This window comes from Tachypleus tridentatus, unplaced genomic scaffold (genome assembly GCF_004210375.1).
Source record: "Tachypleus tridentatus isolate NWPU-2018 unplaced genomic scaffold, ASM421037v1 Hic_cluster_1, whole genome shotgun sequence".
Lineage (NCBI taxonomy): Eukaryota > Metazoa > Arthropoda > Merostomata > Xiphosura > Limulidae > Tachypleus > Tachypleus tridentatus.
Window position 1 is genome coordinate 29,010,220 of NW_027467777.1, and position 17,839 is coordinate 29,028,058.

Sequence of the window (17,839 nt, forward strand, 5' to 3'; positions counted from 1 at the left end):
CCTCAAAATGAGTTACATTTGAAACAGTTTTAATTTTTATCTAACAATCAGTTGTATTTAGGACAATTTTAATTTTTATCTCACAATCAGTTGTATTTAGAACAATTTTAATTTTTATCTCAAAATGAGTTGTATTTATTTCTTTATTTTACAAAAATAATGTACTTTTATTAAAATAAACCAAACCTTCTACTGTCATTATTCATTTATCTGTATTAAATGTTTTCCTACTAACTACTAGTAGTAAATCAATTAAGTTATTATTGGTCATAAATTAGCTTCACACTCAAGCTAACATTAAAAGATATATGATTTGTAAGACAATTGAATCAAATAAGAAATGCTAGTGGTCTCCAGGTAAATCCTTGTGAAACTCCACAAATATTTAAACTGTGCAGTGATTCAGTAATGTTGTACATTGTACAATATCAAAGGTCTCTGATAGGTCTACAAAGACACAAATTACCCTACAACAATCAAATAGGATCTAGTGCTCTATTATAAACCTCCAACACAGCACAAACAGTAATATTTTTTTTATAAATGTTAAATTGATTTGAATTAATAAAAACATTAAGTGTTAAAGTAGAAACCAACATGGACATCTGCAGGATATATTAGAGGATAAAATGATATTTAAGCTATAACTAGAAAAATGCAAAATAGAGAATTCACACATGTAAGTGTCCCGCTGCAGACACTCATGGATTCCACCCACCATAAATTAACTTTTCAAATGAAATGAAGATAATACAGATAGACCTAAAATAAGGTACAATGTATGGGTAGTTCATTTAAATACAGGGATTTAGTTATCTTTAAATATCTGGGTAATATCCTCTTAATAAGCTACTGTTATATAAAGCACACAGGTAAGAATCTATATCTACAGAGGCTGCTTGCTTTTATCAGAAGGTAGCATTTATTGCAAGAAAATGTCAGGCTTTGTCTTCTTTGTGGCTGTGTTAAAAGGTGCTCAAACTTTGGACTTTGGACCCAGAAAAGTTTCTTAATCTTCAAGAAAACAGTAACTTATAGCTTCAAAATAGACAGATAAATTCTTTCTCTAAAGTACTGGCTGAATACATCTGCATTATATTTATAAGCTAAAATAAGCAATAATTACACACGCATAGATATATATATTTACTGTACTATATACAGACATTTATTAGTTTTCACAAACATACTAACTTATCCCTCACACCTCATTGACATCACCTTTGAAAACGTCACGTCTGACTCACAATTTTCAGTGTTACGACTACCACATCACCATTAATTTCGAGTTACCTTAAACTAAAGATTTAAAGGCTAAATACTTCTATGTTTAAACATTGTAGGTGTTGCTGTAGAACTAAAGGTTTTTTTGGTGTTTTTTTTCAACTTCAGTTAATAATAGTAATTGGTGTCTTAATCATTTTACCATTAATAAAAGTTTTAAGACTCGTCAAACTATTAAAATTAAAAATATGCTACTTAAATTAAAGAGACTTCTGAACTGGAAGATAAAAGTGTAATACTGTAACTGATCATATGTGACCCAAATAAAATTATTGTACTTACGAAAAAGTCTTTCACACTAAACACACTTTCTTCTTCTAGTCGAACCTTCCTACTTTCGAAATCACAAAACCTATCCACAGTTCAACAGAGCAATGGTTTGAGAGTACGATGGAATAGTTACTTAAGCTCGTTAGTATCGAGAGTATGCTTTCGTGTTGTAAAAAGTTCGTAAACGTCTGACTTCCATAAAAATGGCATCTGGTAAAAGTTCTAGGCGTAATACGGAATCAGAAAGTACAATTGATTATGTTCAAATCGACTGCCTGGTAAAATTTATTTAAATGCATAAATGGACTATGGTTTAATTTTTATAAATTTGTAATTAAAATTTAAATACAGGAGATAGAATAACAGTTAAGTTTAAAACCGTATAACCTAGCAATATCAGGCCTAGTACCATTACTACTTTGTATTACTCAGTGTTACCGTCATCAGTATCATATTAATTTGTTATTACATGATATTGTGGTATGAACTCCTTTTACTCGTGAAGGGTGATTGTAATGAAGTGTAATTTTTATGAGCTAGATTTGTATTTTTAAATAGCAGTCTTCGAGGTTTTGCTGAAAAGAAAATATTTTAGCCACGTGTCTCAATGAATGATACAATGAAGTAATCTTTTCATAATTTATTTAAATAACGTGTGATTAAATAACGCTATCTATTTAAGAAAGTAAATTTTAATAAACATATTGTATATGAAATACTCATAAGATGGTGTAACTGTACCAAAGTTGTGACACATTCTCTCACAAAGTCTGTAGAATTCATTAACGATAAATTATAAATAGTTTGACAGGCCAAGTACATCAGAGTTTAAATGTGAAACTGCCATTACAGTGAAGATGTCTTGGACTGTGTTTAAGTAAGGCTTAATGTTTTGGTGATGTTAGCCCAAACTTTTAATTAGTCTGTATGTGTATAAGAGGAATACTTTAATCATATTTGAAAAATCAAACTGTAGATCTTTATATGCAAAAACGGCTCGTTGGGTTGAGAAAATATTTTACATAGAAGAGCGAACAACGTTTCGACCTTCTTTGGTCATCGTCAGGTACACAAATTTCTAAACAAGTGGGTTTCTCGACATCACTGAAACTGTAGATCTGCTTTCATTAATTGTTATGAGATTGGGCCTAAACCTTATCCAGAGAACTATAAATCAGTCATCAGTGGTCTTTAACACCTAGAATTACTTTCTTTAAATTTCATCACCATGTATTGAATTTTTTTCACCAAAATTTTGTTTATTGCAAGAAGTATGAGTACACATCATTGTGTTTCACACAACATTTTCAAAAAACAATTAATGAATGTAAGGTACTTTGGAATGACTAGTTAATTAATAAATAAGTAATGAGATAAATTATCAGGAAAGTAAATAATGTTATGTTACTAATTCGTAACCAAACATTCTGATGAGTAAATTACAAATAAATATATATCTCTATACTTAAATAGTGACTAAACATGTAGTTTTCCGTATCCCAATTGCTCTGATGATCTCTGGTATTGGGTGAACGACCCCATTGGCTGTAGATGTGGCACATGTTGTACAGATGATGTATTACCTTCTTTGTTTTTATTAATGTGATTTTGAATTATGTAAAATGGTTATTAAATTATTAAGATGAATTGTCTATTTAAAAATTCTTTCTCTTGGGTGAAGGGGAGTTTGATATATCTGATTGAAGTGTTAAAAATTGTAAAGAGCACTGATACTGATGTATTATCTTTGTTTCAAAATTTAACTGAGAATATTAGGACTGTGGGACACAAGTATAAATTGTGGACTATCAGAGCTTAAACATGAGTAGAATAACCTCAGGGGTTAAATTGGAATGACAGAACCTGAACTTGGATTGAGTAACCTCAGGTTAAATTGTTTATCTCTAAAATCTTGCTACAATATTTTTATCTTGAAACCCTTCTCTTAATGGTAATTCAACCTTTTGATGGATGGTTCTTGCTGTCCTTTAATTGAGTACTTACCAGAATTAGTCCATGTCCAGTTGTTTTGAATTTAGCTGTCATAGGAACATGACCAGAATTAGTCCATGTCCAGTTGTCCTGAATTTAGCTGTCATAGGAACTTGACCAGAATTAGTCCATGTCCAGTTGTCCTGAATTTAGCTGTCATAGGAACTTGACCAGAATTAGTCCATGTCCAGTTGTCCTGAATTTAGCTGTCATAGGAACTTGACCAGAATTAGTCCATGTCCAGTTGTCCTGAATTTAGCTGTCATAGGAACATGACCAGAATTAGTCCATGTCCAGTTGTCCTGAATTTAGCTGTCATAGGAACTTGACCAGAATTAGTCCATGTCCAGTTGTCCTGAATTTAGCTGTCATAGGAACATGACCAGAATTAGTCCATGTCCAGTTGTCCTGAATTTAGCTGTCATAGGAACATGACCAGAATTAGTCCATGTCCAGTTGTCCTGAATTTAGCTGTCATAGGAACATGACCAGAATTAGTCCATGTCCAGTTGTCCTGAATTTAGCTGTCATAGGAACTTGACCAGAATTAGTCCATGTCCAGTTGTCCTGAATTTAGCTGTCATAGGAACATGACCAGAATTAGTCCATGTCCAGTTGTCCTGAATTTAGCTGTCATAGGAACATGACCAGAATTAGTCCATGTCCAGTTGTCCTGAATTTAGCTGTCTTGATAAGGAAGACAATTAACAGATATAATTTTAAAGTTTAGATCATTGGAAATTGAAGAAACAGTGTTGTGATTTTCATCTGCAAGATTAAACAAGATAAAAGTTAATATAAGTTATTTTTAAAGAAACCTTGAGACATCAGTATGAGTTATTCTTGTAAATATGCTATCTTCTTGTAAGTTGATGTTTGCATATCCTGGTAATAAGAAAGCTGTATATGTGTAACCTGTGGATCGTGAGTTTGTCTTGTTGCCAAACAAGTTTGTCCTTTAAAAGTGATAGTACAGAAACACTATAAAAATAACATATTTTGGAGCTATGACTGTGAACTAGAAGGTGAAAAGGTTTTAATATATTATTTCATTATTGGTACTTCTCTTAACAGTAATGGTTTCATATATTTGTTTATAATGAATATTATTTTTCATTGTTAGCTCAATGTATGGATTTAAGCCTAACCTTAATCTAAGCTAGATGACCTCATAAGATAATATAAGAGATTACAGCAAAATATTGCAAACAGCCAATATGTCCAACTGATGAACTAATGTATTTTAAATATTTTTTAAGTGAAGATGGTATATTAAAGTAACTATATGTAATACTTGTTTAACTTTGATCTGTGTCAGTAGGTTGTTTTAACCTGAAGTTAAGAATGATGCACAAACTGGTTAAATAGTTTTATAAAGTGTTCCAACAACCCTTGTTAGAAGGGTCAAGTTTTAATTGATTTTATGGTATGGTTAGTATGCAGGAAGCCAATCATTGTTTTACTAAATTGGGAACTTTTTATAATTAGATAATTGAAATCTCAGTAAATTTTCTTTACTCACACACACACACAAATACATCTGTTGCTTTTAAGATTTTAGTTTTTTAACCTATAAGAAACTTAAAAGTCACAATGTCCAGAATTTTGACCTAGACTTTAAATCTTTCTGATATCCAAGCCCCCCCAGTGACTCAGCAGTGTCTGCAGGCTTAGAACACTAGAAACCAGGTTTCAATAACTGTGGTGAGAAAAATGCAGGTTGCCCCTTGTGTAGCTTTGAGTTAACTACAAACAAAGTGAGATCCATGTTTTACTGACTATGGTAACTGATTTTGTAATGAATCTTTATGTAGGTTGTATATATACACAAACATACAGAAAGTAGTGTCAATGTTCTGATATAATTCAGGCATTATTTGAACAATTAAAAAAAATAACTTTCTTAGAAAAAGAATTTTCTGTTTTGAGCAAATAACTTAGGTGTGGTTTTAGATGTAGGTATCAACTTGCATACAGAGAATGTTGTGAAAATAGGAACATAGTTATGAAAAACTTGTTTTTATTTGTTCTTGTCAAGTTATAATTAGAACAGTGTCATTATTTTTGTTTGTGCTGTAGGTCTGTACAGGTCTTGTTTTAGTTTTGTCACAAATGTATAATGGAAGTTTTCAAAAACATGCAATATTTAAGTATACTGACCACGAGAAGCCTTTTTATATAAGTACTGTTAAAACTCAACTTTGTTAGATCAGTTAATTGTTTTTAGCTACATGGATTAATATTCCAGTGGATTGTTTCTCACCGAGCATGCGTTACGTGTAACATTATGTTATCTAACTTTACTTTGTGCAGGTTGTTTTGAAAGTGGTGCGACACTGCCAAGAAGAAGGTGCTGGTGCCACAGACGTTGCCCAGGGGGTGCTGTTAGGTCTTGTTGCTGATAACCATCTGGAGATAACCAACTGTTTCCCATTCCCTCGACACATGGATGATGAAGACTTTGATGAAGGTTTGGATGACATACGTGACATACAGTTATACCTTGGATAACATACATCATGTACAGTTATACCTTAGATAACGTACATCATATACAGTTATACTTTGGATAACGTACGTGATGTACAATTATACCTTGGATAACATACATCATATACAGTTATACCTTGGATAACGTACATCATATACAGTTATACTTTGGATAACGTACATCATATACAGTTATACTTTGGATAACGTACATCATATACAGTTATACTTTGGATAACGTACATCATATACAGTTATACTTTGGATAGCATTACATCATATACAGTTATACTTTGGATAACGTACATCATATACAGTTATACTTTGGATAACGTACATCATATACAGTTATACTTTGGATAACGTACATCATATACAGTTATACTTTGGATAACGTACATCATATACAGTTATACTTTGGATAACGTACATCATATACAGTTATACTTTGGATAGCGCACATCATATACAGTTATACTTTGGATAGCATTACATCATATACAGTTATACTTTGGATAGCATTACATCATATACAGTTATACTTTGGATAACGTACATCATATACAGTTATACTTTGGATAACGTACATCATATACAGTTATACTTTGGATAACGTACATCATATACAGTTATACTTTGGATAACGTACATCATATACAGTTATACCTTGGATAACGTACATCATATACAGTTATACTTTGGATAACGTACATCATATACAGTTATACTTTGGATAACGTACATCATATACAGTTATACTTTGGATAACGTACATCATATACAGTTATACTTTGGATAACGTACATCATATACAGTTATACTTTGGATAACGTACATCATATACAGTTATACTTTGGATAACGTACATCATATACAGTTATACTTTGGATAACGTACATCATATACAGTTATACTTTGGATAACGTACATCATATACAGTTATACCTTAGATAACGTACGTGATACACAGTTATACCTTAGATAACGTACGTGATACACAGTTATACCTTAGATAACGTACATCATATACAGTTATACTTTGGATAACGTACGTGATACACAGTTATACTTTGGATAACGTACATCATATACAGTTATACCTTAGATAACGTACATCATATACAGTTATACTTTGGATAACGTACATCATATACAGTTATACCTTGGATAACATATGTGATATGCAGTTGGATAACGTGCATGGTCTTTTTCTGGTTTTAATGATTTCATAGGACAAACAAATTTCAAGTGTATTGTGTGGAGTAATAGTTGTTTGTGGTTCAGTTTGATATTTGGAAACATTCTCTATTTAATGAGTTTGTGATAAATATAGAAGTAATAGTTGTTTGTGGTTCAGTATACCATTTGATATTTGGAAACATTCTCTATTTAATGAGTTTGTGATAAATATAGAAGTAATAGTTGTTTGTGGTTCAGTTTGATATTTGGAAACATTTTCTAATGAGTTTGTGATAAATATAGAAGTAATAGTTGTTTGTGGTTCAGTTTGATATTTGGAAACATTCTCTATTTAATGAGTTTGTGATAAATACAGAAGTAATAGTTGTTTGTGGTTCAGTTTGATATTTGGAAACATTCTCTATTTAATGAGTTTGTGATAAATATAGAAGTAATAGTTGTTTGTGGTTCAGTTTGATATTTGGAAACATTCTCTATTTAATGAGTTTGTGATAAATATAGAAGTAATAGTTGTTTGTGGTTCAGTTTGATATTTGGAAACATTCTCTATTTAATGAGTTTGTGATAAATATAGAAGGAATAGTTGTTTGTGGTTCAGTTTGATATTTGGAAACATTCTCTATTTAATGAGTTTGTGATAAATATAGTAGTAATAGTTGTTTGTGGTTCAGTATACCATTTGATATTTGGAAACATTCTCTAATGAGTTTGTGATAAATATAGAAGTAATAGTTGTTTGTGGTTCAGTTTGATATTTGGAAACATTCTCTATTTAATGAGTTTGTGATAAATATAGAAGTAATAGTTGTTTGTTGTTCAGTTTGATATTTGGAAACATTCTCTATTTAATGAGTTTGTGATAAATATAGAAGTAATAGTTGTTTGTGGTTCAGTTTGATATTTGGAAACATTCTCTATTTAATGAGTTTGTGATAAATATAGAAGGAATAGTTGTTTGTGGTTCAGTTTGATATTTGGAAACATTCTCTATTTAATGAGTTTGTGATAAATATAGAAGTAATAGTTGTTTGTGGTTCAGTTTGATATTTGGAAACATTCTCTATTTAATGAGTTTGTGATAAATATAGAAGTAATAGTTGTTTGTGGTTCAGTTTGATATTTGGAAACATTCTCTATTTAATGAGTTTGTGATAAATATAGAAGTAATAGTTGTTTGTTGTTCAGTTTGATATTTGGAAACATTCTCTATTTAATGAGTTTGTGATAAATATAGAAGTAATAGTTGTTTGTGGTTCAGTTTGATATTTGGAAACATTCTCTATTTAATGAGTTTGTGATAAATATAGAAGTAATAGTTGTTTGTGGTTCAGTTTGATATTTGGAAACATTCTCTATTTAATGAGTTTGTGATAAATACAGAAGTAATAGTTGTTTGTGGTTCAGTTTGATATTTGGAAACATTCTCTATTTAATGAGTTTGTGATAAATATAGAAGTAATAGTTGTTTGTGGTTCAGTTTGATATTTGGAAACATTCTCTATTTAATGAGTTTGTGATAAATATAGAAGTAATAGTTGTTTGTGGTTCAGTTTGATATTTGGAAACATTCTCTATTTAATGAGTTTGTGATAAATATAGAAGTAATAGTTGTTTGTGGTTCAGTTTGATATTTGGAAACATTCTCTATTTAATGAGTTTGTGATAAATATAGAAGGAATAGTTGTTTGTGGTTCAATTTGATATTTGGAAACATTCTCTATTTAATGAGTTTGTGATAAATATAGAAGTAATAGTTGTTTGTGGTTCAGTTTGATATTTGGAAACATTCTCTATTTAATGAGTTTGTGATAAATATAGAAGTAATAGTTGTTTGTGGTTCAGTTTGATATTTGGAAACATTCTCTATTTAATGAGTTTGTGATAAATATAGAAGTAATAGTTGTTTGTGGTTCAGTTTGATATTTGGAAACATTCTCTATTTAATGAGTTTGTGATAAATATAGTAGTAATAGTTGTTTGTGGTTCAGTTTGATATTTGGAAACATTCTCTATTTAATGAGTTTGTGATAAATATAGAAGTAATAGTTGTTTGTGGTTCAGTTTGATATTTGGAAACATTCTCTATTTAATGAGTTTGTGATAAATATAGTAGTAATAGTTGTTTGTGGTTCAGTATACCATTTGATATTTGGAAACATTCTCTATTTAATGAGTTTGTGATAAATATAGAAGCTTGTTTATTATAATGTACTAAAACAACTAATTATGTTATTAAAACTTTTTTTCTACTTCATCCAGAGTTTAGAAGTTTAATTGGACATTCATTCTTTGGAAAGACAGTTTTACCAAACATTGGGTTTCCTGCAAACCATACTTGTGGTGTGGGATATCTGTTTAGGGCAATGTTAAATTTAATAATAGTTTATGTAAATGGAAGTTTAAATATGAACTTTCAACTATGTAAAGTTGTCAGAAAAACTTGTACATCATTGGTGCTTTTGTTTTGTACAAAAATATCTTGTAGAACCTTCTATTACCAGGAATGGTTCAGGCTTAATTCAAGTTATTGTATTATACAAAGGGCTATTTCTTTTTCTTGGATTACGTAAAATTGCTGACAACCCTACAAAAATAATTAAACAAGCATTGTTTTCTTCTGTTTAATTTCTTCTAATGTTACTTTTATTTAAAAATTTGTGACAACTTTAAACCCAGTACATCAGCAAGTTGGTCTCCAAATATATATTATACAGTCAAGTCATTAATTTTAGAAACATGTTGTTTATTGGTTTGAACTGTGGCAGAACGGGTGTTTACCCTCCGCCTGGCATGTTTTCTTTATTCCAGTTAAATATCAGATGGAAATGATGAGACACCTCCGGCAAGTCAACGTTGATCACCTCCATGTCGGATGGTACCAGAGCACGCATTTTGGAAGTTACTTCAATAAACCTCTTCTAGAGTCACAGTACAGCTATCAGAGTTCTGTAGAAGAATCTGTTGTCCTTATCTATGGTAATTAATTAACCATAACTGTATGTGTGTGATTTGTTTAACAAAAAAGGCATTTTATCATGTGATATGTAAAATAGTATGAAACATTCCAGAATATGGAGTGAGTGTAGCTTCACTAGAAGTCGTGCACAGTTTTAACATGTAGGATACATATATCCACAAACTGTGTAACAGTAACTGTAATTGTTACTCATGTTATAAATGAACTTGTCTGTGTGAGAGAGATTTCCTGGAGCTAATGAATTTTATTTTATTGAGAATGTACAATATGGAAAAAAATTAGAACTGGTAGGAAACTACTTGTAAGAAGTTTTTTGTTGTTTATTTAATAGAAATTAGAACTATGTCTGCCTTGTTCTTAATGGGCTATGGGTGGAAGTTGTGTTTAGTGTTAATGCATGGGCTGAAGGTAGGTGTTGTGTGTTACTGATGTTAGTTCCTGTTAGGGTGGACTTTTTTGTGTGATTGGTGTTAATTTGTGGGCTGAGTGTGTTCACATACTGAGGATGGATGATGCATATTATTAGCTTCTCTCACCAAATGAGTATGGATGATTCTTTCAACGTTCTTTAATTTTGTAAGGACAAAAATAATAAACACTTGTAATTAGAAAGAAACTAAAAAATTGGTTTTATTTTTGTTGTTTGAGAAAGAAATCTTTTTGTTTTCAGAAAGTTTTCACTGTTGTCAGAGTTTTATTAAAGAAATCTTTTTGTTTTCAGAAAGTTTTCACTGTTGTCAGAGTGTTATTAAAGAAATCTTTTTGTTTTCAGAAAGTTTTCACTGTTGTCAGAGTTTTATTAAAGAAATCTTTTTGTTTTCAGAAAGTTTTCACTGTTGTCAGAGTTCTATTAAAGAAATCTTTTTGTTTTCAGAAAGTTTTCACTGTTGTCAGAGTTTTATTAAAGAAATCTTTTTGTTTTCAGAAAGTTTTCACTGTTGTCAGAGTTTTATTAAAGAAATCTTTTTGTTTTCAGAAAGTTTTCACTGTTGTCAGAGTTTTATTAAAGAAATCTTTTTGTTTTCATATTTTGTTATGGTTCTCAAATTCTGAAGCTCTAAATAGCCAGGTTTTTCTGTTGATATTTAAGTGTAACGTTGATTAATTTTTCAGATCCTATTTGGACAACCAGGGGGTTCTTGTCTCTGAAAGCATTCCGACTTACACCTGCAGCAATGCGAATGTATATGGAAGGAGACTTTACAATAGACAGGTTGTTCAACCTAATCAGGACTAAATTCATATAATTTTGTGAAAATATTAACATAAGTACAAAAATGAAAATCAACTGTAGATTATAACATAGCTTACTAAACAATGGAACATCTGTAACTGTAACTAAACATGTGTAACTGGTTTAGTTTAGCAAAATATAATGTGCTGTTTTCAAGCAGGACTAGTCACTATTGTTAAGTCTAACAAATACCAGAATAATTACTCAATATGTTATAAGTAACCAAACTGGTTAATTAATACTTGTGAAGTAACAGCTATCAAAAAATATCATTTGTTTTAATGGTATAGAAGTATTCTTTTAAAAGTTTCTTTTTAAGTGTGGATAAAGATAAGTTTCTAAAGTCACAGCTAAGACATCAACAAAGTTGAAACAATACATTTTGTTGCTTAGGTTCAGTCAAGGAGGGAAATGCCATCCCCTGGTAAAAATTTGAGGTTTGATCCTTACAGTAAAAAGTGAATGAACAATTGAAAAAGTTCTTTATAAGAACTGTTTTTGGAGTGATACAGTTAGCAGTAATCTGATTCTATTAGTGAGGTATCTATATTGTAGATTATTAACGAGCTGAAATGTAACAACTTGCACAATCATGACTTGATTCTATTAGTGAGGTATCTATATTGTAGATTATTAACATGCTGAAATGTAACAACTTGCACAACCATGACTTGATTCTATTAGTGAGGTATCTATATTGTAGATTATTAACGTGCTGAAATGTAACAATTTGCACAACCATGACTTGATTCTATTAGTGAGGTATCTATATTGTAGATTATTAACGTGCTGAAATGTAACAACTTGCACAACCATGACTTGATTCTATTAGTGAGGTATCTATATTGTAGATTATTAAAGTGCTGAAATGTAACAACTTGCACAACCATGACTTGATTCTATTAGTGAGGTATCTATATTGTAGATTATTAACATGCTGAAATGTAACAACTTGCACAACCATGACTTGATTCTATTAGTGAGGTATCTATATTGTAGATTATTAAAGTGCTGAAATGTAACAACTTGCACAACCATGACTTGATTCTATTAGTGAGGTATCTATATTGTAGATTATTAACGTGCTGAAATGTAACAACTTGCACAACCATGACTTGATTCTATTAGTGAGGTATCTATATTGTAGATTATTAAAGTGCTGAAATGTAACAACTTGCACAACCATGACTTGATTCTATTAGTGAGATATCTATATTGTAGATTATTAACGTGCTGAAATGTAACAACTTGCACAACCATGACTTGATTCTATTAGTGAGGTATCTATATTGTAGATTATTAAAGTGCTGAAATGTAACAACTTGCACAACCATGACTTGATTCTATTAGTGAGGTATCGATATTGTAGATTATTAACGTGCTGAAATGTAACAACTTGCACAACCATGACTTGATTCTATTAGTGAGGTATCTATATTGTAGATTATTAACGAGCTGAAATGTAACAACTTGCACAATCATGACTTGATTCTATTATTATTAAATCTACTTTTGGGTATTAATGTTTTAAAATAAAGTTAATTGTATGATTTAATTTCATGCCACATTTATTTCCCGAGATTTCCACAAAATAAGTGATGTGTTTGTTTTTCTAAGCCTAAAGAATAACCGAGTGTTGTTCGAGAAAATTTTTGAGGAAGTCCCAATTGTGATAAAAAATTCCCATCTGATGAATGCACTGATGTCTGAACTGACAGAATACGTGGGAGATGATGAAGGAAAACAATTTCTTGACATGAGCACTGCGTAAGATAAATTCTATATTATTGTTGGACTTTGGCTAATTTGGTAGTTGGAGTAGTGTCCCGAAGAGATAAACAAAGAATATAAAAATATGAGGTGAAGGAATTGTTATTAACAGAATGTGTGTCACAAACATCTTGTGTTATAGACTGTAACAATATTAAGTTAACAAAGTAGGTTGAATATTAAAATAAGAGAAACTATTGAAATTGAACAAATAAAGAAATGTTAAACAAGAAAGGTGGTCCATGTATGTGGATAGTAAACAGATGTGTTATATTTCTGGATAGTTTATTTGAGCCTAGATTGTGTTTTAATATGCAAATATGGGTATATAAGTCCCAACTTTAGTTCTTTAGGGCAAGTTCCTGTTTGTAAATAATTTATAGTGTAAGATTTTAACATTGTGCTGCTTTTAATGGTAAACAGATAAAAGCAACAATTATCATTCATCAGAGTAGCTGTTACAGAGTGAAAACAGTTTAGTTAGATATGTAGAATATGTTTTCCTAGCTATAATATCTGATGTATGTATTGTTTAACATTGAATGAAATGATACGTGTGTACAGATCAGTCCTCGAGAAAACCTTGCAGTCACTAATGGAGTGTGTCGACACAACATGTCAAGACACCAATAAACTGACCAACTACCAACGACAGGTTGGGAAACAACAACAAAATAAACATCAGTTTCTACTCAAAAGGGTAAAGTATATGTTGTAATTTTCTTTAAATGTCCAGGTAGTAACGTTCTAATGTAGTTCGAGACTACACAGTAAACAGCAACTCCTTGAATATAGTAACGTTCTAATGTAGTTCGAGACTACACAGTAAACAACTCCTTGAATATAGTAACGTTCTAATGTAGTTCGAGACTACACAGTAAACAGCAACTCCTTGAATATAGTAACGTTCTAATGTAGTTCGAGACTACACAGTAAACAACTCCTTGAATATAGTAGCGTTCTAATGTAGTTGAGACTGCACAGTAAACAGCAACTCCTTGAATATAGTAGCGTTCTAATGTAGTTGAGACTACACAGTAAACAGCAACTCCTTGAATATAGTAGCGTTCTAATGTAGTTCGAGACTACACAGTAAACAACTCCTTGAATATAGTAACGTTCTAATGTAGTTCGAGATTACAAAGTAAACAGCAACTCTTTGAATATAGTAACGTTCTAATGTAGTTCGAGACTACACAGTAAACAGCAACTCCTTGAACATAGTAACGTTCCAATGTAGTTCGAGACTACACAGTAAACAGCAACTCCTTGAATATAGTAACGTTCTAATGTAGTTCGAGACTACACAGTAAACAACTCCTTGAATATAGTAACGTTCTAATGTAGTTCGAGACTACACAGTAAACAGCAACTCCTTGAATATAGTAACGTTCTAATGTAGTTCGAGACTACACAGTAAACAACTCCTTGAATATAGTAACGTTCTAATGTAGTTCGAGACTACACAGTAAACAACTCCTTGAATATAGTAACGTTCTAATGTAGTTCGAGACTACACAGTAAACAACTCCTTGAATATAGTAACGTTCTAATGTAGTTCGAGACTACACAGTAAACAACTCCTTGAATATAGTAACGTTCTAATGTAGTTCGAGACTACACAGTAAACAACTCCTTGAATATAGTAACGTTCTAATGTAGTTCGAGATTACACAGTAAACAACTCCTTGAATATAGTAGCGTTCTAATGTAGTTGAGACTACACAGTAAACAACTCCTTGAATATAGTAGCGTTCTAATGTAGTTGAGATTACACAGTAAACAACTCCTTGAATATAGTAGCGTTCTAATGTAGTTCGAGATTACACAGTAAACAACTCCTTGAATATAGTAGCGTTCTAATGTAGTTCGAGATTACACAGTAAACAACTCCTTGAATATAGTAGCGTTCTAATGTAGTTGAGATTACACAGTAAACAACTCCTTGAATATAGTAGCGTTCTAATGTAGTTGAGACTACACAGTAAACAACTCCTTGAATATAGTAACGTTCTAATGTAGTTCGAGATTACACAGTAAACAACTCCTTGAATATAGTAACGTTCTAATGTAGTTCGAGATTACACAGTAAACAACTCCTTGAATATAGTAACGTTCTAATGTAGTTCGAGATTACACAGTAAACAACTCCTTGAATATAGTAACGTTCTAATGTAGTTGAGATTACACAGTAAACAACTCCTTGAATATAGTAGCGTTCTAATGTAGTTGAGACTACACAGTAAACAACTCCTTGAATATAGTAACGTTCTAATGTAGTTCGAGACTACACAGTAAACAACTCCTTGAATATAGTAACGTTCTAATGTAGTTCGAGATTACACAGTAAACACAATCTGCCTCTACCAGCCTTGAAAAACTTCAGTCAATAATAATGTCATAATTATCTTCCAAATGAATAAAACAATCTACAAACTATTAATCAGGGCCCCCTTATTAACAGACAGTTATTAAAAATCCACTTTAGTTAAATGTAGTCTTTCTGAGTGGGGCAAAGGGAAAACTGAAAACACCTGCCATGAATAAAATATAAAAAACAAACTTTTTTAAAGAAGTGAAACAGTGGTTTAAGTGACAAAATATAACACATGGATACACATTAAAGTGCTACACATAATGTTGTAATTATTATTCCCATTAACAAGATATATACAAACACTATTGACTTATTTATCACTCACCCCCCCCAAAAAAAAAAAAAGAAATTCTCCCCTGATGAGCCACATGTTAGGAAATACTGTATTGACAATTAAAATACAACAATGAACATTAGTTTTTAAGTTTATTTAAATATAAACAGCTTCATGTGTGCAAAATATGTTATACCTACAAATGTTTTACAGAAGATAATAGCCTGATAGAAGTGAATGATTTTATAGTTTCTGTAACATGAAGTGTTTGGTGCGAAACAAACCTTTCACTTGTGTAGTTGAACCATCAAACGTCTTAAAACATATTGGTTGTGTAGTTGGAATATTTTAGAATTATTCGTTATGTAACTGTAATGTTGGGTATCGTACAGCCTTTTGGTTAAGTAGTTAGAATGTTGGATGTTTTGGTACCTTATGGTTTTACAGTTTCAGTGTACGTTATAATAGATTTTTTTTTATAAACACAACTAATTCCAGGCCCAAGAAAACACGGCACGAGTGGCTCGAGGGGAGCCTCCCTTTCCTGAGGAGGACATTAACAAACTGTTCAAACCGATCCAGGCTCCGCCTCGTCTGGACGGTCTCCTTGTGTCTGGACAGATCAGCTCCTACTGTAAACAGATATCTCAGTTCTCGTCCCAGAATATTGCCAAGTTGTTCATGGCAGAAGCTTTACAAGTACAAAAACAACCGACTGTTTAAAGATTACTTCTTGTGATTAATGTAATGTTGATGAATAAAACTGGCTTCCTACGATTATGTTGTGTTAATTAAAAACAAACCTGAAGGTTGTTAGATGAGATGTGTGTTTTGTGGTTATGTACAGTTTTTAGCTTATGTTTACATCACTTGTTGCTGGTACTTTAGGGTAAGCACTTATTAATATTGTAAAGTATGTAATATCAATATGAAGAGAACAAAGTTGTTTAGAGAGAGATCAGAAATAGTTCCTTCTTAAAAGTGGGAACACTTTAGGGTGATGTAGCACTAAGAAAACATAGTTTGTGATAACGTTTAGACTTTTGTCTTCTTCCAGTTGACCACAAAGTCTTGTATCTCAACAGATGCGGTTAGTTGGTTGTGAGGTCCTGATGCACCAACAATATCAGGGAGACGACCACTTCCACACTGAGGTTGTCCTTTAATCCGATTTTAGGTTTGGGCCCATCAGCCCTTCTCTACGTGCATAGTTAAGAATCGGGCCTACTTTCTAGTCTTTTCTGTATAAAAACAAAAATACTGAAAACTGCCATACGTGAGGAGGTCAGATACCTTCTTTTAAATGTTAAGTTTATTGGGCTTCCGAAATATAAACTTTCGCGCTACCTACCAGCGAAAGGTTTAAATATATTAAAATTCTATAGTTTGAAGATTTTGTTATTAAAGTTGAAAATATCAGCCGACAACCGCTTCTAGAATTAAAACTAACTGAAATTTGCGAGAAAAATTCATGAGATTTCTAACATTATTTTTAGACTGTTCGTTCTTGCACAGAGATGGCAGCAGCGTCGTGTTAAACGCTTCTTTTTAATGTATTTATACATTTTTTCTATCAGCGTAGTTTTATCTCAGCAAGTAAATATTTTCAATTGAAGGTATGTTGATTTACTTAGTAGGCACACTGGCCATCAGTGCCTGAATTTCTTTTAAAATTCGATGGTTATTTTGTATGCGTGCCTTTGATAATTCACGTGAATTGGAAGTTTAATTTTAGATGACAAAATTATGTGATAAAAAATTAGATAATGTTAAAACTGTGGGACCTCAACAGTAATGAAAGAGGATTTGAACGCGGCCCTATTTCAGTGTCGTTTGTTGTTTTCGCACTCGGTGAAATGTATCCCGTCAAAATCCGTTCTAAACCAGAACGTACGTGTGGTGTGTGATTATTAATTTTCACAAAGCGCGCATCCTTCGTTAAATATATAAAACTACCATCTTATTTTCTCT

The 17,839-nt window shown here is 31.5% G+C and overlaps 2 protein-coding genes across 2 annotated transcripts in view; one reads left to right on the forward strand and one right to left on the reverse strand.

The window, feature by feature from the left end:
• LOC143241739 (RB1-inducible coiled-coil protein 1-like) overlaps positions 1-1,668 on the reverse strand; it is a 29,427-nt gene extending 27,759 nt beyond the window's left edge. The window contains exon 1 of the mRNA XM_076484965.1: positions 1,567-1,668. The gene's annotated coding sequence lies outside the window, so the exon portion shown is untranslated. The remainder of the gene's footprint in view (positions 1-1,566) is intronic.
• Positions 1,669-1,676: 8 nt separating this feature from the next.
• eIF3h (eukaryotic translation initiation factor 3 subunit h) lies at positions 1,677-16,645 on the forward strand. The gene is made up of 7 exons (XM_076484801.1): positions 1,677-1,832; positions 5,860-6,016; positions 10,045-10,212; positions 11,327-11,426; positions 13,065-13,214; positions 13,782-13,917; positions 16,367-16,645. Exons 1-7 carry the CDS (start codon positions 1,758-1,760, stop codon positions 16,589-16,591), a joined length of 1,011 nt encoding a protein of 336 aa, XP_076340916.1. The 5' UTR covers positions 1,677-1,757; the 3' UTR covers positions 16,592-16,645.
• Positions 16,646-17,839: the final 1,194 nt, after the last annotated feature.

Coding starts and splice junctions, on each gene's coding strand:
- eIF3h (XM_076484801.1), top strand. CDS start 1,758: ATGGCATCTGGTAAAAGTTCTAGGCGTAATACGGAATCAGAAAGTACA. Junction 10,213..11,326: donor ATCTGTTGTCCTTATCTATG/GTAATTAATTAA, acceptor TTAATTTTTCAG/ATCCTATTTGGACAACCAGG. Junction 11,427..13,064: donor GGAGACTTTACAATAGACAG/GTTGTTCAACCT, acceptor TGTTTTTCTAAG/CCTAAAGAATAACCGAGTGT.